Source organism: Lottia gigantea, assembly GCF_000327385.1.
Source record: "Lottia gigantea unplaced genomic scaffold LOTGIsca_20, whole genome shotgun sequence".
NCBI classification, from domain to species: Eukaryota; Metazoa; Mollusca; class Gastropoda; family Lottiidae; genus Lottia; species Lottia gigantea.
Window position 1 is genome coordinate 363,368 of NW_008708401.1, and position 23,466 is coordinate 386,833.

Below are 23,466 nucleotides of genomic sequence, written 5' to 3' on the forward strand. Positions count from 1 at the left end.
CATTATTTAGGGGAAAGTAACTCAGATTTTTCGTACTTTTCATTGTCATTGAACAAATCACCCGTCGATCAGCTGACGGATGTAGATGTCGCTACAGGTACTTTGGAAGGTTGGAAAGGATTTTCAGGAATTGTGTCACACCGTCGCGAAAAGGAAGTTTGTTTTCTTTTCTATGCGGTCTTGGTTCGACGAAAAAAAGCTGAAGATCCACTAATTTCACGTTTTGCACCTTTTAGTAAAATATCGCTTTCTTTTTCATTTTAAATTATATTTAGAAAAAATCCCAGACGGGACTTGAAACTTTTCATTCCTTTCGACACGAGACGTGTCTGTCCATTTGACAGGAGAGGGTTAAGATGTCGGGAAAAGTTAAAGCCCGTTCTTCAGCCAATTCCTCTGATTCTGCCACGCAAACGGTCAATGAAAAGATTTTGAGAGAATGTCACAGTTTGTACATCGATCCTGAAAATGGTAAAATATTTTTAATATTACATAAAATGTTAATTTTGAACTTATTTAATATGCAGACATGACGAAAATCCCTGCCGACGACATGATTTCATTTCGTAAGAAGAGCATCCAGCTTATTGCTGCCAGGTCATCAGACAGAATGTGATCACTCGACTTCATCAGGTCACAAAGCAAGGCAGAGGATCGAATTTGCAAAAGAGATCCTTGCATGACATGGCTTGGAAGGTAAGTTGTGCAAATTTCCAGGCCTGTGTCTGGTTTCTGCAGGAAGAACCCAACACAGGCAGGTGAGGTGAGTAAAAAGTGTGAAGTCAGAAAGTGGGTAGAAAGTTCTGGAATTTTAGGGCCAAAAGTTCAATGACCTGAACTGAAGAGTTGGCCAAGAAGCAAAGATGGGCTTTACTGTTGCAAATATTTATGATAGAGTCATGAATTGTTGGCTGATGATGAAATAAAAAAAAAATTCTAGGCAGACAAGACTAAAATTTTATTTTGATGACTCATCTAATATATAACCATTGATTGCCCCTTGCTCATATTTTGGGGAATCTATACAGGGGCCTGCATTTGCTAAAATATTCAGAAAAAGATTTGTAATGGTGAGATTAGTGATGCAGACTTATTCCTAATGTCATTGAAAAGAAATGGCCTCAGACAGAAATACATTATGAATGGATTTTTGTAAGGTGATTTTTTTTTTTCATTAAAATTGATTGTAATTTGAAAGGGTTGAGAGGTTTTCTAGCTTTTTGATGCCTTCTTTTAGCATTACTCCGTTTTTCCATCTGTTTCATACGTATTGAGTTGTTTATTAGTAGTCTATATGTCACTACATGGCATCAGACAAGCTGCTAATAAAAAATGAATGGCTTTGTAGAATTCCGAGATCCGCATATGTCTGATTGAAAATAAGAATGATGCAAATTTATGCTATCAGTGTTATTGATATAAATAAAACGTAAAATAACCTATTTAGAATCCTTTACATTGTTGTTAAGTGAATGAATTAGGAGCAATATCAAAGAAGATACAAATAGGAAATACATTTTTAAGATTTCATAAATAGGCATTAGGTTATTTGTAATTGATGTAGGCAATAAGGAATAGTTATTGTAAACTTGAAACTAGATTGAACTATTCAGTTTTAGCAGGAGTGTAGGACATAAGAGCATGATGCAGAAGAGCAAATCATCACATGTGAACAACCAAACACTCTTTCCTTGTAATAGTTAAAGTTTTGGAGAATTGACTCAGAAACCAATGGAAACAAGTTAGTGATTTTTTGTCCTTGTTCTGATTGGATCAGAAAAAAATGAGTTGTTTCGAAAAAAAAAAACAAATGTTTTTAATTCATTTTGTATCCTAAGAATGTTTTCAAGAAAAATTTTAATTTGGGATTCTTCGATAAGTAAAAAAAATGCTATTGCAGTATAATTTGAGCCAATTTTTCTAAACCAAACATATTTGTACTTTGTGGTTTGCCAAACATGCATGTATATGACTCACCTATTAGTAATGTTATGAAATAGTTGAGGCAATTAATGATACAAAACGAAATAGAAATTTTAATGGGTGCCAAGTACAGGCCATGTTTTTGGTGTTTTAAGTGTATAGTTGATTAAGGAATGGGTGTGGCTAGATCTTGAGTTGTAGTTTACAAGTAATTACACCATTTTGTCTTACATCTTTTATACTTAAAAATTGAGAACGATGTGGGCCAAAATTTGTACGTTTTATGCATCAGTTACCTGAAAAATTATGTTGTTTTTTTTACATGTGTATCAACTGATCAAGATAAGATTCACACTCTTTTTGGTTATAGGCCTATAGAATTATAATATTACTGAAATATTTGAGATGAAAATAGCAAGTGTTTGACTTTCAGAAGATTGGGCTGCTGGGTTATCAGTTGAAGTCAAACTTTTTGCTTTTCTTGAGCTTTGCATCAAGATAGTATTTTCATTTAGGTTTCCCATTTCTAGTGATGCAGGCCAAGATGGGAAGAGTCTACTTTTTAGGGTGGGGCTTTTGTGCCAGGATTATGGACTGAGCAAAATAAAAATTGAATTTGAATGAGGGAATGCTAATGTTAGAAAATATTTCATACCTGCAGGATGGAGACAAATCATGAAACGACATTATTTCGACACGACTTTTGAGGGACAACACATAAAAAATGATTTTTCGATGGAGAACAACAAGTGGTTGTTTATTTTTCATTATTAGAAACAAATTGACCTTAAAAATAACTGGCAGACGATCAACAATTTGATGATTTAAATATTGCATGAAGAACAATGTCATTATTTTTAGTGTAACCGGTCTTATAGTATCAGTTGTGATCTAGTGTTTCAACATCTAGTCTCCTCAAACATGGATCATTTGAAATGCAAAAGTCTTTTGACTGTTTTACTTGGTGCTTAAAAGATGGATGTATATTTTCAGGACTGGTCAGAATTGGAGAAGACCTGGGCCTGTCTCTATTGGCACCGAGAAAGAAAATAACAGTATTATTAATTGGTAATCATTCAGCTGGCAAGAGTTCCTTTATAAACTGGTGAGTAAATGTATTGTTACTAAATTTCATAGTTGTTGAAAATGCACAAAAACCACAGAGATTAGATTTGACTTGCCAACTAAAGTCACGAACACACGAGTCCAACATCTGACAATATCATGGACCATCCTCCTTCTATGATAGGGTTTCTCAAAAAAATTAACTTAAACACCTCTTTGACATTTGCAAATGTATGACATAGGGTCCTGGTGCTGCATATGGACCTCGTCATTGTATGGAATTATACTCCCCACCCCCCTTCCCTCATTAATTAGAAGCACACCTGGTCCTTAAATTCGATAACAAACTTTGCTAAGGTAAGTTTAAGGTAAGTTCAGGAAGGAATAATGAACCTGTAGATGATACATTCCACTTCCAGTTTGTGGGAAAGGAATTCGTAACAACCCGTAAAAAACCTTTTTATCTCATTGATGAAATGAATGGAATTTTACGTCACACTTTTGTTCACCTAATTGAGCTAATGAAAACTGGCAGTGCAATGAGAGAACAGCAAGGGATCTTTAAAGATGAGTTTCCTTATTTTTTTATTGACAAATTAAGCAAACTATTTGATTAATTGGTATTTCTAATGTATTATCATTTATTCTTAATCATATCATTATGTTCTTATTGCATATGATTAAGAGTTTTAACCAAACATAAATGTCCATGTATGTCCAGTGTGGATAAACAAAAACGACTTTTTTACTTTTCTTGATCGGTCACTCATTGGAATTCTGCTGGTAAATTTCTTCTAATTTAGCTAATTATGAATTAATTATGGACATGTGAGACAAACTGGTATTTTTCCAAGTCATTAGAACACCACTACTTTATATTCATATAAATAGCATTTTCATTTTCATAAATGAAAATAAGGGAACCTATCTTTAAGGTGCACAATCTGTAAATCTGATCATTGTCCAGGGGTTTGGCCAAAGACCAACTGGTAGAAATGATCATAAATTATAAACCTAAGTTGTTATCCTTGTAAAATATAGTTGATCTTTCTTTCTTTTTTTTCCTCCTTGGGATTGGAAATGTGCATTTATACATTTCATTGTCATCTAATCATCATCTTCCATATTTGAATTACAAAAATCATGTGACAATCTGCATATAACACCATGAAGTTGCAGAGCACTAGCCATTTCTTTCAATGTTGTCAACCTGAGTGGTTTACTGGACACATAATTATGCGATACGTAGTAAAATGTCTGTTACCGAATGATATATAACTTACATGTTAAACACTTAAAATTATGTTATTGGAGTTCAGGGTATATGACGACATTTTATTAAATTTACACTATGTTCAAAGGGTTAATATCTTTCTGGTTGGAATTGATAATCTTAAATGACACTACTTTCCCTTAACTTCCTGTTTGTAGGAAACTTTGAATTTCATTGGATAACCAGATTGCTGTCTGCTATGTTCAATTAACCTTTGTGTACCTTGCAAGGCTTATACTCACATAATTTCAATGGGATTTTTCTTTTTAATAGAATTTGTGTCAAAAATGATGTTCTTTTGATGATAAAATTATTATTATTAACTCTAGTAGACTGTCAGCTAGGCATAAGATTATAGGTAATAAATGTCCTTCCTGTCTGTGAATCAAAGTGATTGCTTTATTTTGAGAATTTAAATTTGTGGTAACTTTTGGTATCTGTACTATTGAGTCCATCTAAACATTATCATATGTCCCTGTACCCTTCATGATACAACAATATTGTTCAGAGGTATGGTTTTATCCTTTGTACGTAGATTTATCAATTTCTGTTAACATCGTAAAAGTATTCTTGGTTTTTCTATTAATATCAAAAGGGTAGTAATATTTGTTTTATGAACTCCATTTGCTTAGAACTTTTAAAAAAACAGTCCAATTTTCAATTCTTTTTCACTATAATGCTCAGATTAATCTAGTGTATAGGATATCTCAAATAAATCAGTGCTTACTCTTTTGAAAGGGTTGATTATTCCATTGTTTAACAGATCTTCTGTGTTCCTCATGAAAACTTTGGCATATGTTTTTTTTTTTTTTTTACAGCTTTTTTTTTCATTGTCACAATGAAAGAGTTTTGCTTATGAGTTGTAAAATAAACTGGTCAATTGAATCCCACTAAATCAACAGTCTTTGAAAAATCGTAGGATAGGTTTATTAATATGGTTCAACAATTGATAATTAACGCCCACTGTGGAGACATAGACCATTTTATTTCTATTCTCATAGACACTACTCCTACAGTTCTTTCCAATATTTTCACTCAAATTCTTCAATCTAGTCTATCTTGCTTCTATATTGATTATTTTTGGAATATTTTACTCGTGTGACATTTCGTTCATTTCTAAACTGTCTGTGTCAAATCGTACAAGTTTCAAATAATGTTACTTGGCCTCGCTTCATCTTTCACTGCTTCCCTTCTGATAAAATGTGTTGAGTCAACAGTTTGTAGAGACTAGTTTGGTCAGTGGTAGAGACAGTGAAGTATAATAGTGTTATTTATTAGTACGTGAGATCGGGCTAACCACCAATCAACTACCAGGTATTGATCTACTCTATTTACTCAGCTTGCAGCTTTATTAGGTGAGTTGTCTACAGATAATCTGTCTGATTGGTCAACTTATGACGTGATAACTTGTTTCATTGGCCAAAGTGCATTATAAGTCAATAGGAGGTCAGCTCGCAGACAAAGTGACCTTGACCTTATCTATAGTTGACACAGACGCCCAGACGTTTTGTGCTTAAAGCAAATATAGAATATATGGGTTAGAATTACTGTAGAAGAGATTAATGTATCATTATTTTATACATCGTATTAAATCTTGATTCCACTCCTTATCCAGTCTCAATTCACCAGCAATTAAACCTTAACGCTTGTAATTCACTGTTATTAAAGTTTTTAATTTCACTTTGGTTTGAAAGATTTGAATTTATTGCGTATCACAAATATTTTGATGGATTCATTTTGTGAGATGGTTTTTGTTATTTCAGCTTTTGTCCTTTTAGTTTTCTACATCTCTTTTGCCCTTTCCATATTCTCATATCAGTTTTTTTTGCCATTTTAAAATTAAAGGCGCCTCCACTGTTGACCTGAGACGCCTCCACATTAGGTCAATTTCGCCTCCGCATTAGGTCAATTTCGCCTCCGCATTTGATGCAGGGATCTTCTGCCTAAGATCAATTTCCTCTCAACATTTGACACTGCATTTAATCTGAAACAATTTCGCATTTTATACAAGGCTTTATTGTAGTAAAAAATTCACTCTTGGTTTCCCCGGACAGTTAAATGGAATGAAACCGGTTGGGTCATACACACCAGATAAAGGGTGTCCCGTAGAAAAGTTCTTTTTCCTTTGTTTTTGGCCAAAACACTCGGTCTTATATTTCAACCGGAAATAGATAGATTTAAACGATAGGTGTAAATATTTTTAGTATTGATATTGAACAATAGTTAGATTAGTATGAGGAGGAACACAGAGGGAGATATAAAATATGTCTATTGTCACGGGAAAATATTCAATGAAACAATTCATATAAGGTTGGGATTATGTTTCATTACGGTAAATGGTAGAAAAAGCGTCTGAAGCGGAGACGGTCGTGACACGCGAAAGCCACCTCCTTCTATATTATACTATCATAGAGACAGTAGACTATTTATAGAAACCGGTGCCTGTGTTCATAATGCAAATTACATCACCCATTGAAAAGATGCGATGTCATAATGAACACCCACTCAACAGTGAGAAAAGGGCTTAAAACTGCCATTTCTCAGAAATCATCTGAAAGTATCTTTAAATTTCTTAATCAACTATGATTTAAATGATGTGAATTATAATTAGTTTTGAGTTTTTTGGGGATTGAAGGAGAAGGCTTTAGAGACGTCGGTGGCGATTTTTCTGACCTTTGTTTGCATTATAAGCCTCTTTCTGGTTTCAGTATGGCTGATGAATGAATAAGGTCTTGACGGTGCTGAGTCTGTTGAATCTATTGGCTTGTTAGGGAGTTGCAAGAAAATAATTCCCATAAAAAGCACAGGCATAGGTCATGTCTTGTATTATTCATTAGCCATATACGGTGATGAACTTTATCTTTTAGTCTGTATCAGCATCCCTGGAAAGTTAAAATGACTGTCTGATATATCTTAAGGTATTTGACAGAATAAAACTTTGATTTAATAACTACAAAGAAAACAGGCGTCAAGTCTGGTCTAGCTAATTGAAATTGATGTTAAGTGAGTTATCGTCTAGCCTGGATAATTGAGACTCAATATGTCTAGTCTGGATAATTGAGACTCCATCAATTTTCATATAATTCAAGAATATATGTTCATCCAACGGAAAATGTATAAAAGATTCTTTTATGAAATTGTATAAAAATAGAGAGAGTAAGATAATTATCTTTTAGATATATGATTTTGTAGGAATTAAGATCATAAAAACATAAAGAATATATTTGCTGAATTAGCACAATTTGCCCTACTGGGAGTTAGCTGCGTCAATGGATGATAAGCTTAATTTCAGCTGTCTGCATCACTTCTCAAAGTACAAAATCTGGACAAAAGCTACGGGAAGAAATGAGAACACTTTTATCAGCATGGTTGTAACCTTGATTTCTGTGGTAAACCTGAACGACACAAGACCTTCGAATTCATATATAAACTATTCTCATTTAGATAATATAGTTGTAGTTAGTCAATGGCATGATTTTAGATGAGCACAGGATTTTCACAATGTTAATATGACTATGACTATTGATGTTTTATTATTCATTCAGTCTGGATTCATCTAGCGTAAAGGTATGTATTAATGTCATCACGTGTTACAGTTTCAATGGTTTTGACTGTTGTCCAGAATTTTAACATTAAATAATCATCTGCTTTTAAAGTCTGCCACTATTTTTTGATGTTGGCAAGTGTAAGCTTATTGAAGGTTTGGGGTATAACTGTTTTTGATTTTGTGGAGTGAAAGTGTTGCCATAAGCAAGTCTGAGTTACTGCGGTTGATTTGGTCTTGCAGTTTATTTATGTGAACATTGGACAGTTTTGTGCCCATAAAGGGGATCCACTCTAAATACCTACCATCAACTAGGTGCTACCATACATGACCCTAATCTTGGTATTGAAAGTGTTGTTAGGCTTATAATTGATGTATTTTCTACCAAAGCTGACATTACTGGCATTATGCAGTATGATTATATTGATGTGAAGTATGCAGTTTATTTTAGGAATGTTACAGTTTTTGGACACATGTTATATAAGTTTTATAGGTATATTGTGTGCAACTGATAAAGGAAGTCTATTGCCAATATAAAGGTTATTCACCCAGTCTTAGTGTGATATTGATATACCAATGTTAAAGGATAGAGTATATTAAGTCATAGTGTACTTGATGACCTTAGAGAAGATCTATAGCTTGTCAGCTGATAGTGAGGTATAGTCAGTGTTAAATAAATATCTTTAAGCCCATTATTTGTCTTATTTAAAAGGACATTGTTGTCAAATTGGTCACTTTCCCAGCTTATGTACATAATTTAACACGTCATTCCTTTTTTCATAGTAATTATTAAACTAAAAATGGCATCAGGTTTGTCTGTAATTAATGTCATGGAAGTCTGTACATGTTCATGTTCATTTTGATCAATCCAGCATTTTAAGAAATTGTTAATGTTCGAATTTCAAATGTGACCGACAATGTTATTGGTTGTAAAATTGTAATGTCTCTACTTCCAAAAGAAGAGTTCGGTTTCTTCAATGCCTGTGGCTGTGTTTTCGAGAGTTAAGTTTCTGCAAATGTCAACAATGTCATGGATATCATAACCCTATAAATTGCACTGTTTCATGTTCTATTTTGAGAACATCAATCCAGTATTTTATGATAATGTTCTAAATTGATAGACAATGATATTGATTTTAGCAGTTGAAGTAAATTATTCTTCCATCATTTAGTTGGTTTCTCTCGTCTACAGTTTCACACGCATCCAAATTAGAATTCATTTTCCTCTACTTTCACTTTCGATATTTCTCTCCTGGAATATTCGCCAGACATTTTTATTTCATCAGCAAACTGAGAAAATTAATATTTCACAAAAGAAGGGGAAAAAACCGATTTTAAATTAGAAAGTCTAGACAAATCTTAGCTCAACTGATTACTTTGTAGGATATCTGTTTCTATTTTTCTCAAATCTTAAATCTACTGTTTCCTGAAGTTTTAAATACTTAAAACTCTTTCTTTATAACCATTATATTTTTAGGGTTGTTTACGTTGAATTTTGTTCGCTAGAAACTTGCATAAAAAATGTATATGGAGGCATGCATTTTAGGAATCATTAACATTGCATTACAGTTGTCAAAACTTACAGTTGCTAGAGCAAGAAAAGCAAATTTTTCACCATTTAACCTGTACTTGTATGCCATAAAGATACTCAGCACAAACTGTGCATTATTTATCCTTTTGCATTAGAGATTTGCACTTGATTCAGCTTAAGAAGCCAGGCATGCATAATGCAGCGAGGGGAACATTTCCAAGACTTAACTACACTCTTTTTGATTTCCAACTGTCATGGGTTCCTTAATTTTGCACAGTCTGTAACATGCAGGGCCTTGTGTTTATTGTCCCATCAAGTCCGTCTGTTATGGCAAGTGATTTAAGTGACCCTCTGTATAAAAAAACTTTCAACAGCATATTAGAAGCGCAAAATATAGATAAATAAGACAATTAAATGGATAGATACTTCTATATAAATACATATATATATATAGATATAATTGTCATCAATACTTAATGCTGAATGATGAAACATAATGAGTTTGTAGACTATACTGTATTATTTTCAATAGAATGTAAATGTCATGTTAAAGATGAGAGATCACTTATTGGATATTATTTCTTTGATCTTATGATTGAATAAATGGAGGTTTCCATGTACTTTTGTATTATAGATTTCTGTGTACTTAATGTTTCATGTCTCCTATGATATAGTATGGACTATGATTAACAAGTATCTAAGATCTAAGGTTTAAAAAATAGTTAAGATTCTATTGGTTTTTAACTGTTTATGCAGTGAATTCTTCTTTCATTACAAATTTAATCATAAAATAATTGCTGATTTGTGTTGAAAATATGTTTCAGAAATTGGCTGTGATATAAATTTCTTCATATCATTATTCAGACCATATTAAATCCATAGAGAAATGTGAATATTTTATTGATGCCAAAATATTTATTCCATTTTAGCTAAACATCCTTGCATATTTCCAAGTGTATCTTTCTTCTTTGTTCATTGAAGTTCCTTATATTTTTTGTGCCTTCCTTATGTTGAATTGTATTTTCCAAATTTCATTTATATAAAATCTTTCGGACTTGTTTTTCTTCATTGACACAGGAGTATTGTCCCTTTAAGCATGTCAAGCAGTACTTGTTCAGCAGTATTACGCAATGGTCTAGACTACTTCTAATATAAGGATTAAAGTCAAATAATAATTTGTTAAAGGTCAAAATAACTTGGAATGTGTAAAATTCCGAGTCGTGCTGGAGTTAGTTTCCAGACAAGTAATGTATGTAGTATTAAGGTTGGAAGGATTGTGTACTGCCGTGGGAATTGTCCGAGACATTGTGATATATTACTAACTCCTTACTCGGAAACTTTCTGTTTGTATCAGTCTGTGAGAGGATGAACTTCGTGATTAATTTTATCTGTTAACTCTGAATTGTATTGTGATATGATCATACCATATAGGATTTATTAACTATTGAGGTAATACAAATATTTTATTAAGATTATTAAATAATACAGGGCAATGTAAGTACAAATATTTTACTGGTTATTTTTGAAGAAACATACAGATATTTTAAAGATGAATAGAAATTTGATTTAATTCTGATTTTTTATTCAATGCCGATGTATTGCTAAAACCAAAAATTCTAATTTTCTGGATATTGAAATTATTTTGATATTTTAGAAGTTAAGTTACTAATAACTACCCTCTTAGAGAAAATATTCTGGACTCCTGAAAACCACTTCAGTAGGTTTTGCCTACAATTGTTGGTTTCTGGAAATAAGCTTTAAATACAAAAATGGATGATTATATCCAATGCAATTTTCCTCATTGTACACTTAATATGTTTGGTTATCTTCATAAGATCAAGCTGCAAAAACTAAGACATTATTGTTTATTCAATTTCCATAAATTTTGAGGGGTCATTTAAATACTGAACATAGTAGAAGAAGGCATTTCATCATTCGCAGTAGTATAATTGTGGAGTCTGTGATGTGACTTGTGTATTAAAATAAAATGTATATAATTCTGTCTGAGCTGTATTCAAAGAAAGATTTATCATTTCATTATATTTTAATCTGGAAATTGTCCTAAAATCAATTGTTTGTTTCCATGTGGCTAATAATTGAAAGGTATTGACTAGACATTGTATTTCTTGTGGAAAAAGAAAAGTTCATTAGTGGACGTAAAAATGTATGATACAATGAAAAATATATATATATTTTTTTTTTGAGTAATGTTCTTCATAGAATTTTATTTTTAAACTACATGTTGGATAAGTGACCACAGAAAGGAAGATATCGCCTATAATTTTATTTATAAATTATTTTTAAGAACACGGTCTATATGTTTAGATTAGTTATTTGAGATTAATAAATTAGAAAGTAAAGAATTGTATTAAGTCTAGTGTATTTGGATATAGAAAATAGCGTAGATATTGGCACTTTGTCAAAGTAATCTACCTCGCCCCAGACAATCCCAGGTTAACTTGACTCTTGTCTTCCGATGTTCACTTTTCTTTTTAAAACCACCAGTTCCAGACAAAATATTACAATTATCAACTTTCCTTTCTTCAATCACTGTTATAAACCTGGTCTACTACACACACTTGTTGATATATAATTTCTTCACCTTCAGTTTACACTCTTAATCTATATATTTTAGACTTGTCAGGAATATGGCTTGAGTATGGCTTTAATAGGGAAGTATGTGCTAGCTTCAAATAATAAAAATTGTTGAAAATCCTAGTTTCTATTTGATACATTTTCTAAACCTTTGTGCTATATGCTGTGCACGTTTAGGTTTCCCTTAAAAGTTAGAAATGAAAAAGAAAAAGCTATTGTCACACTGTCATAGGGAAATTTTCCCTTGTTTCACACTGCATGGTATTACCCATTTTCATTAGTAGGTGCAGAAAAGTAGGAGTTTAACTCCATTCATTTCATTTCATTTCACAAATGATTAATTTAAATTTTGAATCAACATAAATTTGATATTAGCTGTTATTTTTTTATAATATAGATAAAGAATTATTGAACTATGATTGGGAGTTGTTACCAATGTAGGAATTTAATTATTTTTATTATTCATAATTATGAAATATTCACGTTATTTGTCTGGTTTAAATAGATTGTACAGAGGTTTTTCATGTTTATCAGGGACACTTATTGTATCAAATTGCATCATTCATTTTTCATCAGTGGTTCCTGGAATTCCATTAAATCTAAATGTTTGATGATGTCACTATTAGCAAAGGGCTTATTTTGGGATATTTTGCAATTAGTGACGTCACCAAACCACAGACGTCTTAAAGGGGCAGGTGCGACATTTTTTTGACCCATCATACTTGAGTCTCACAAACGTGACTTTTTAAGCTAAGCCGATCAGTGACAGTCTTCACAGCTCACCGTTGAAATTCGAGCTTCCAAATCCATGTGTGTCCATAAATATCTACGATTGAATGTTAAAATGACGACTCGTTAATATATAGAAAGACATATATGGAAATAGTTCGTAAAATTCCTAGTTTGAAGTATTTTTAAAGGAATAACATATATTTGGCGCATCTGTCCCTTTAACTTAAAATTGGAATGGTGAAATTGATGCATGAGCGTCACCAATACACATACAAAATTTAGAAAAACTCTTTACAATCTCTTGAAGTTCAATATATATGTTGATGAAAAGCTGAAAGTTTATGATATAATTAAACAGTGTCTGAGTGCATTGAACCAGAGATGGTATTAGCCTAAAATTGTTAAAAATTAAAAAATTCTGAAATTGGTATCATTTATATTACAGGTATGTGGAAGAACATGTTCAGAGAACTGGTGTTGCCATAGAAACACAGGGTTTCACTTTTGTCACTAGTGGACGAAAACGAGAATCTTTAACAGTAAGTTTGATATTATATATAAAGTATATGGCCAACTGATGGCTTAAAGAATTTCAATAGAATATAAACTTTGAAAATACATTGAATTGAATCCAAAACACAGCATGAAACATGTAAACATAAGTGATCAGGAGTTTTATTAGTAGTTGAAAAAGTGCAGAAAGCAAAAAATGTGTGAAATTTTATGTTTTTTGCTTAATGAATCCCCAATGTTCCATCGACATAACATCTGAATCAGATGCAAATCATTCACAACTGTTGCAGAATTACTACATAATTTGATAAAATGAACCCCCAACACTGAAGTTATGTATAATTTAAGTATATTTTGTAATCTTTCACACAATTATGGTGGCAATACTTTCAACTTAGACTGAGTAAGTTTTTTGATTACCTGCACTCGTTGGTAAAGGTTAAAACAACTATCTTGACTAAATAAAAATGAGTTGTATGATTGCAGGTATTCACCCTTTAATACAACTATGATAGAATAATACACTAGTCTAATAGACTGTTATCTAATCAATGTATTGACCGCCTACTTGTCTGTACTGGTCATACAGTCTACTGGTCAGACAGTCATTGACTATTATAAGTTATTATTAACTTTCCTCATTATTCTAACTTATGCTGATCTTAGTGATTTAATGTTAGTGTACAAAGTGATAATGCCCAACTGTGGCCCAACAATTTTCAACACCACAGACTGATTTTTATAATGCTACCTTGTGCTGATCATTTCGATTCATCAGGAGGGTACGAGTTCATCATGCCCAACCTTTCATCCAACAACTTGCTTACTGCACCCGAGGGAGCCGTGGTGGCTCAGTCAGCTAGACCCTTGCTTGCTAACCTGAAGGTCCAGTGTTCATTCCCAGTGTTGGTCGAGATAATACCTTCAGATTTTTCAACCCGGATTCCCTATGTCAGTGATGCAGGTACGAGGGGCTGACATGAAAAAAGCTACTCGTCATTCGGATGGGACATTAAACTGAGGCCTTTCGTGCTACAGGCTGTGCATGGTAAAGATCCCAAAATTTCCCTCATCGCACGGTCATTGCCTGTCTTCGTTAGAACACATTGTGTAGAAAAGTAGGACGTAAAATTCATTTCCCTCTGACATCAGAGGTAATAATTGCTTGAGAATGTTGATGATTTATTAATACAGGGAAAGAGAGGTTACAGTTGTGTTCTTGATGGAGAATGCTGAATTTTAATTGTCAAACAAAATAGATAAGAATAGTTGACATCTTGTCTCTATCAGCCTGTAAAGCTGTTTGCACGTGGGAATCCTTATGTTTCAGACGAGATCTAAATAGCTCACTTGAAATTCTGATTTAGTTGACAGACCATGTTAATTAAAAAATTGCTGATTCAACAAAGTTGTAGGTGGTGGAAAATAATAAGCTATAATGGCCTGGTAATAGGATATCATTTATAAATATTATTGATGACATTTTATCATTGTTGATCTTTTATGCATGTGACTTCATTTAAATGAAAATATGAAATTTGATTGGCCATAGGTAAAAAATAGTGTGAAATAACTGCAAAATATAAACTTTGCTTGGTATACCTTTCAAGGTATCAGATATGCTTATTCCTGATACACTTGTCATTGTGTCACATCTTACCTCGTCATTTTCTGGGCTTGGCATACGGCCCATTGGCTTGTCCCTTCCCATAAAAGGCTAATATCAATATGCACTCATAGTTCATTTCAACTAGAACAGCTAGTTATATTTTGCAACAATTCAGGTGCATTACCAAACTTCACTTTCAATTTGCAAATCATGCAGCTCAAATTATTTTTGCAACCACTGAAGTTAGTCCTCGCTCTCTAAGGACAAAAACGATGTTATCAGACTATTTTGGTCATTTTTTGAAAAAGTTTAGAAAACCTCTTTTAATCCCGTATGTTAGTGTACATTCTACAAATACCCTTATTATCACTTTAAAATATGGCTTGTTCTTTATTGTAATGTCATATTCATGCTAATACCAAGCATTCATTTCAACAAAGCTTGCAGTTTAAATTATATTTGCAACCACTCAATTTAATGCTCACTTTAGGACACCTACTGCCACTCTGCAGTGAGGTTTGTCCTTTTAGCTAATGTTATATTCATGCTAATACCAAAGTATTCGATTTGATTTACTGATAATCAGCACCAGTCTGGTCACAATGTCTGGTCATAGCTAGCAATAGATCGGTAGATAGCATGAAATCTATAATAATATAGATTTGACATTGGAATCTCAAGTCATACTGTCTGGTCATTCAACTCTCTATATATTCAACTCCAGTTCAGACTTTGATAGCTAGCTAGACTAGTATTACATTTGAAGTCTTAGTGTCCTCTAATTTATAATTGATATATCTAAATCTTGATAATATAGTTGGTGTAGACTGTTTAAAGTCATACTGTCCTCTTATTTACAATTAACATCTGGACTGATGATATCATGGTGTAGACTGTTTAAAGTCATACTGTCCTCTTATTTACAATTAACATCTGGACTGATGATATCATGGTGTAGACTGTTTAAATACATTTAAAGTCATACTGTCCTCTTATTTACAATTAACATCTGAACTGATGATATCATGGTGTAGACTGTTTTAATACATTTAAAGTCATACTGTCCTCTTATTTACAATTAACATCTGGACTGATGGTATCATGGTGTAGACTGTTTTAATACATTTAAAGTCATACTGTCCTCTTATTTACAATTAACATCTGGACTGATGATATGGTGTAGACTGTTTTAATTTAAAGTCATACTGTCCTCTTATTTACAATTAACATCTGGACTGATGATATGGTGTAGACTGTTTTAATACATTTTAAGTCATACTGTCCTCTCATTCAGAAGTAACAAATAAAGCTTGAATATGGAGTGATAATATACAGCAGTTAACATTATAATGCATAATACATAAACATCATAAACAATATATTATCTTGGTCCCAAAAACAAAGTTGACCTGCTAAAGGGAAATGTGTAATATTTTTGAATATGTTGAAGTGACAAGCAGGTAACCTGACTTTTAGAGAATGTAAGATATATCTAGCTCTAGTTCAGGCTTTTATTAAAGTGTTTCCTGTGTGTTAAATATTGACAAGAGTGTGCTATTGCTGTTACCCTCACAAAATTATCTTGTTCATCAGATGGGACCCGTGTGCTGCAGGCTGTGCACAGTTAAGAGACATTTCTCGTCTACATTAGCCTTATCGGGTGCATTACAGTAGGACTAAAATTGCGTTCATTTCATATATGACTTAATCATTAAGCATTATTAGTTTTTAGCTAAGCTTACTTGAGGACAGGGTAACTTTTTAAGTGCATTAAATGATTTTTCAGTTTCCTTAATTACCTTGTAATAATAATGTCTGAGTAGACCTATAATTAGATTTAAATTTATTGACTGAATACTGGCTAATTAGACAATGTAAGCATTATTGAACCTGACTTTAAGTTTATGGTACTTGCATATTTCACAGACACCCTTCACAGTCTGTTTGATTGTGTACTGATGTAGAGATGGAATATTTAATATTGTAATGTGGCTGTATATTGTCCTTGCCATGTCCGTCCATCCACAATTGACTTCTGAACACAATAGAGATTGCAGTTTTCATACGATTTAAATGATATTTGGTGTGAAAATTTATAATGAGATCTAGGACACGTTCGAATATGATGAACTGTTTTAATATTGCCTTTGCCCGTCAGTTCATCAACATTTCTGTGAACACAATAGAGACTACAGTTTTTATCTGATTTTAATGAAAATTGATGCGATAATGTATATATTTATGAAATCTTGGTCAAGTTCAAATTTAACGAGTTTTCGATGAACAGTTTTGAGTTATTGCCCTTAAAAGGAGTCAATTTGTTTGTGAACTCAATAGAGACTACAGTTTTCATCTGATTTTAATTAAATTTGTTGGCTTGTGAATGCGATAGAATTTTATTCTATATGTGTGTTTGTTTATATCAACAATATCTTGCACAAATTAGATTTTGATTTCATTTGACACAGATAGGTGACTGCCCTTGATATACTGAAAATGTATCAGGAAGATGGCGTATTTTGCTAAACAACCAGTGTTGCATACCATCCAATAATGAACTATGTATTTGTATTTATAAACTGTGTTTAACAGTGTCCGTGAATTTATTTAGCAAGCCAAAAGTGGAAAAGAAGTTAAATGAAAAATTACATGTAGTCCTTGATATTTACATGCCCACAGAAAGTTTGGACATGAAACATTCGAACAGTTTGTCATTCTGTTCACTTTTTTGTGGGTTCTCATTCAGCTTGACCTGCGTCAATTGTTACAGATTTCTTATAGTTTTGATTTGTATGTTTATTTGTGCCAATTCAAAGTTATACAGCTTGGAATCAAAGGCGTATTGTGCTACAGACAGCAATATCATTCTGATTCTTTTTCTCTGTGAGTAATACTGTATGGGCATATTTCCCCACTTTGCTTGGTTATCTTTTAAATTAAATTTTAACATTTGTATATTTCAGGGAAATGCAACATTACATCTGTATCCCCATTTTGAACCTCTACGTCAGATTGAAGGTATGTACTAGAGATATATATATTAAGAGACAGTTCACCATCTCTTGGACCAATCCAACATTTTTTTAGCTAAGCTAATCAGAAATATAAAGGGAAATTTCTAATAATATGCTATTTTTGTGCAGATCTAATATGTTTCGTAAGAGTGTGTTTTAGGCAATGTTGAACTATCAATTTCAATGAAAGGTTCTTTTATTTGTACTGTTTAAACTGGTATTTTGCAAGAATTGAAGCAACTTTTCCTGCATCACATATACAGCACAAAGAATCTGTTGGATTATCGGCCCTTCTTCAGGTAGACTTGATCATTTCAAACAAGCTGCCTGATGAAGAGCTGTACAATCTTCCAGTCATATCAACACCTTGTATCATCATGAAGTTTGTTTGTCATAACAGAAAGAAGGTAGTCATTTCTACTTTATGCTGGCACAATATATCAGTGAATCTATGTATGGCGGTGCAAAACGATACCTCTCATTCCATAACAAGTAAAAATTGGTCAAAGGAATTAACATTTTTTTACACTGACTGGACTGATATTGATGGAAACTATTTTTATAAGGCAGTGGACGTTAACCACTCATACTTCATCACAAAAAATAACAGTTAAAAATTAATATATATTAAACTTTGAAGGTAAAATGTTTATATTTTATTTCCATTACCACATATTGCGATAAATATCGTATCATGACGCTTGTATTGCAATATGTATTGAATCGTGGCATCACTGGCGATACCCAGCACTAGTTAGTACACATTGACAAGTCAAGATCCTAACTTTTCACACCTTTAGCATGTGTGAAGACACTGAAAGCAGGCTTATTCAACACTCCTTACATTTTGAAGAGACCACATAGGTCATAAGGTGATTGTAGTCGAAGATAGAGCAGGATTCGAACCCACAGCGCCAAATCGCTACCAAGTATCGTGTAAGAGTATTGTATCATATGTGTAGATCATTTCAATCATGTCAATGTATATAATAGACTCATCTTAGCTCTTCATTGGGTCAGCTATCGTAATTTAGAAAGAGAGCTGCCAAATGAAGGGCTGTGATTGGTTAAATCATCTTCATTTCATGTAATCTTTCATTACTCCTTTATTGTGTTTAACATCAATGTCAGACTTTTCCTATTAGCTGAATCGATTGAAATTCAAGTCTCGTTTCTTGAAAATTCATGATTTATAGTTTGGAATTGTTATATATTTCATGTAGAATTTTACATTTCAATTATTTTTTTTGCAAGATTGGCTATGAATCCAGCATCTGACTTACATGTGTTGTCAATACATTGTTAAGTGTCATTACCAATACTAATACTAATGAATTGTGCCACTGTACTTTTGGTATTTCATGTTCTGGGTTATACAAAATTCAACCTAGGATTAACCTTAGTGTTGTCACCCTGCAAAAGAAACAGGAAATCTAAACGACATTTGAACAGATTGAATAACCTGTGGGATTTCAGAGCCACAAAATCATTTCAAAAAATCAAATTAAAACAACTATGATATATTTCAGGTGTTATTGATTATTTAACAACTGAGATCTCCACATCAAAACAGAAGAAGTTTAGTTTGGTGACGTTTGTAGATACTCCTGGTTTAGTGGATGGTGATATGAAATATCCCTTCGATGTCAATGATTCTATTGCCTGGCTTGGTAAGTTTTAAGAGGTTGCTAAGAGGATTTCAATTTATTTGTGTGTATCATAGCATCTAATGCATCATTCCTATATGGCAAAAGTTGCTAATCATTGCAAGAATCATGGAGGTCTAACTGGAACCAGAATGATAGAAATCGGTGTTATCAGGATATAATCTAAATATTTTTAGGAATTAATCAGCTTTCATTTTTCAATCTTGCAGGAGACTTAGCCGATCTGATCTTTGTTTTCTTTGATCCTATTGGTCAAGCATTATGTAAAAGAACATTGAATATAGTGGAGAGATTAAATGAGAAGCATGCTGAACGCATTAGGTTTTATCTTAGCAAGGCTGATGAGGCAGGGCATGAGAGTGATAGACAGGTACAATCAACTTTCATTTTACAATTGAATCACCCTGTTCAAGTTAAATGATATTTTAGTCCAGTTGATGAGGCGGGGCATGAGAGTGATAGACAGGTACAATCTACTTTCATTTAACAAATAAATCAGCTGGTTAAGTGAAAGATATTTTAGTCAAGCTGATGAGGCGGGGCATTAGTGATAGACAGGTACAATTTGCATTTTACTACTGAAATATTGTATATATATAATATATAATGAAACCCCTCAAAACCGCACCCTCTACAAACTGACACCCTTCTAAATCGATGTCCATTGTTTTAATGAACTGTATATTACTCTATTGATACTTAATGTCGCACAATAAACCAGCAACCTCTATAAACCAATATTTTTCCATTGATCTAGTGTGGTGCCAGTTTAGAGGAGTTTCACTGTACATGTACACATAAGGATACAAAAGAGGACTACATTTGTTTAAGGGTGTTTCACCATCGGACATGTTGTATATTTATGTTATATTTTATGTATATTGTAGAGGGTAATGATGCAGATTGTACAAGAACTGTGTAAAAGACCAGGGTTAAATAAAACCGGGTTTGATATGCCTACAATATATGTACCATCTCTCAATAATAAGGTTGGTAATTATCTATTTACTAATACAGTATTTGTTGCCTATGGGTGGAGGGACTTTCCTATAATGATTACTAAATGGCCGACTTGAACGGAATGGGACAATAGACTGAGGCCCACAGTCTCCTTCAACAGTTCAGAATTGGTAAAGATGTAGGCTGATGCAACTGTCCTTTAAAATTTCCATCATTGCACAATGGATGGCTTTTCTCATCTTCATTAATACATTGGAGAGAGCAGAGTAGTAAGATGTAAAATTTCATTTCAATAATTTGTGATGTTTGTAGGGTAGTCGATGTGCCAATCAGATAGAAGAAGTATGTAAAGATGTAGAAAAAACTATCAACCAAACAATTCAAACAACATTAAATCAGTTAGAGAAAAACTGTGATCAAATTGCTCTTTTAGTAGAAGATAAACTCTCACAGAACGAGTAAGTTACTCCATTTATTATTAGTTCATAAGAGCTAGGTGGATATGTTATCTGTTTGGATCCTGGCATTGTTTCAGTTTGTTCCTTGTGCATCATTAGTTACCATGATGTTTCAAAACCTACTACTGATTTTTGGATTTTTTGACAGCATCAAATTATCTGGACCTGTAGCCAGCACACACTACCAACTTTTTGGACATTGCTAAAGGTCTGAGCTGCTGGAAGGTAACTCTTTCCGTTTACAATAAAGCTATGTCAAAACAAATTATCCCTATAGCTTGCACACTAGCAGACTATGCACTTCAGGATGTGCCTCCATCACTAGCTATTTCGCATTGAGGATAAGCATATTGTTTACCAAGTATGCATCATACAAGATAACTTGGGTTTGATCTAAGAAATAGCATGGTTGATGGTCGATGTCTCGTCGCCTGTCTTCATTAACACAATCAAGTGCATCAAAGTTTTAAAAACTCTCAATTCATGTTTTAACTTTCAGTCAACAAGCGTCTGCTAATTTAAAAGCGAGATTACGTGGTATATGTTACAGTATGTTTGGCTTGTTATTACCGTTACTATTATTAGCAACATTTCTCATTAGTACATCTCATCAATTATTAAGTTCTGTATTAGGAGAGTCTATAGTTCTAACACTTACTGTCTATCTGGTGAGTTAATCATTCTACTTTCACTTTATTTTTTATCTACAGTCTAGACTTCATAGTGTTAATATCAAGGGATTTGCTCTGTAAAGATCTTAACTTGTTACTAATTTGACTGATTCCAGATCTAAATTGTTAATATTGTTTTAGTCTTTATCAAACAACAGCCCATTCAAGAATTCTTCAACCCGTAAAAGCACCTCGAGTTGCTAAGACATCATATGAAAATAAAGATCAGATCTAATTTATTTGAAGATCTGATTGGTTTTTATTGTTGTTGTGGTCATAAATCATAAACAATCAAAGAATTTCTTCAGGGGTGTTAACTTACCACTGTATTCCTCTTCCAGGGTCCTCTCGCTAAGTTATGGCAGAAGATACCAGATTCCTATACCAACCATGTTATTATTGGAATACTGTGTCTAGCCTTTATATTTCTATTGATAGCTAAACTCTTCTCTAGGTATGTTATTTTTCTAATTAATAAAAGTTTTTCACATGCTAGCGACACTTGATCTGGATATTAAATTCTCATCATGACACCTTGATTGAAAATAAAAACTTCTAAAGGGAAAAATAATTGTCATTTAAAACATTTGACTTTGTTTTCGGTTGACATGAGATTTATCACCTCAAGTATTGCAACCTTCACCATGGTATTTGGCTTTGGTAGATATGGCACCCTTCAACTTGATAAATCAAGTGTCAGGTGAAACAAAAGTAAAGAATTGTATGTAGTTACATGGTGTTATTATTCTGGCATTTATAATGATTGTTTACTCTTTGTTTTTAACAGAACTAAACCTACATTAAGTAGGAAACAGAAACGAAATCTACTGGAAGTGAGAGACTATGTTCAAAATGTTGTCAAGTCTAAAAAGGTAAGAGTTGTCATTCTTATTACAAGATGGGACATTCTTTAACAAAAACTTCCATGTTGATGATTCAAACACCTGTAGAATTATTGATTTTTATGACTAATGCACTCAAACAAATGTAATCTGTACATAAGACCAAAACCCTAGTCATATATTTGGATCCCCACTAGATATAATTGGAAAAACAACTAATATATCGTTCTGTTAATACACAATTGTAGATACCCATTCATATGTATTCTTTTCTTTTCTTTCAGCAAACTTTATATCAAGAATATCTTCAACAGAGTGTAGCAGAGCATGATATGTAATATGTTCAAAATGGATGGATTGGGATTGGTAACTTGTTACTAAACCACGCAACTGGTTATTAAATTGAGTGACTTGTAATTGAATTGAGTGACTTGTTATTGAATCGAGTAACTTGTTATTAAATTGAGTAACTTGTTATTGAATCAAGTGACTTGTTATCTAATTGAGTAACTTGTTATTAAATTGAGTGACTTGTTATTGAATTGAGTGACTTGTTATTGAATCGAGTGACTTGTTATTGAATCGAGTAACTTGTTATTAAATTGAGTAACTTGTTATTGAATCAAGTGACTTGTTATCTAATTGAGTAACTTGTTATCAAATTGAGTAACTTGTTATCAAATTGAGTAACTTGTTATTGAACTCAAGTTACTTGTTATTAAATTGAGTAACTTGTTATTGAATCAAGTGACTTGTTATCTAATTGAGTAACTTATTATCAAATTGAGTAACTTGTTATCATTGGAATGGATACGGATATGGATTATGATATTGTTTATTTTACTTCAGGGATCTCTTTTTTCAGGCTTAAGGAGATAGGTTTTCCGAACTTTTTATGTACAAACATCATACTTCAAATTGGAATGGTGCAAATTGATGCACAAATACACAAAAAGTCTGGAAATCCCCTTTACAATCCCTTAAAAATCTAATTTTTGCATTTTTGAGTCAAATCCAATGTAACTTGAAAGACGGATAGTCTGACTTCATGTCTACAATGAAATATTAG

General features: G+C 32.7%; 1 protein-coding gene across 1 annotated transcript; it reads left to right on the forward strand.

Annotated features, from left to right (window-relative positions):
* Nucleotides 1-341: 341 nt before the first annotated feature.
* On the forward strand, nucleotides 342-23,242 carry LOTGIDRAFT_231476 (hypothetical protein). Its single transcript, XM_009053620.1, has 12 exons — nucleotides 342-471; nucleotides 2,917-3,028; nucleotides 13,109-13,202; nucleotides 17,749-17,803; nucleotides 19,329-19,469; nucleotides 19,676-19,836; nucleotides 20,354-20,455; nucleotides 20,739-20,884; nucleotides 21,384-21,552; nucleotides 21,897-22,009; nucleotides 22,343-22,427; nucleotides 22,682-23,242. The coding sequence occupies exons 1-12, from the start codon at nucleotides 357-359 to the stop codon at nucleotides 22,733-22,735; spliced, it is 1,347 nt and encodes a 448-aa protein (XP_009051868.1). The 5' UTR covers nucleotides 342-356; the 3' UTR covers nucleotides 22,736-23,242.
* Nucleotides 23,243-23,466: the final 224 nt, after the last annotated feature.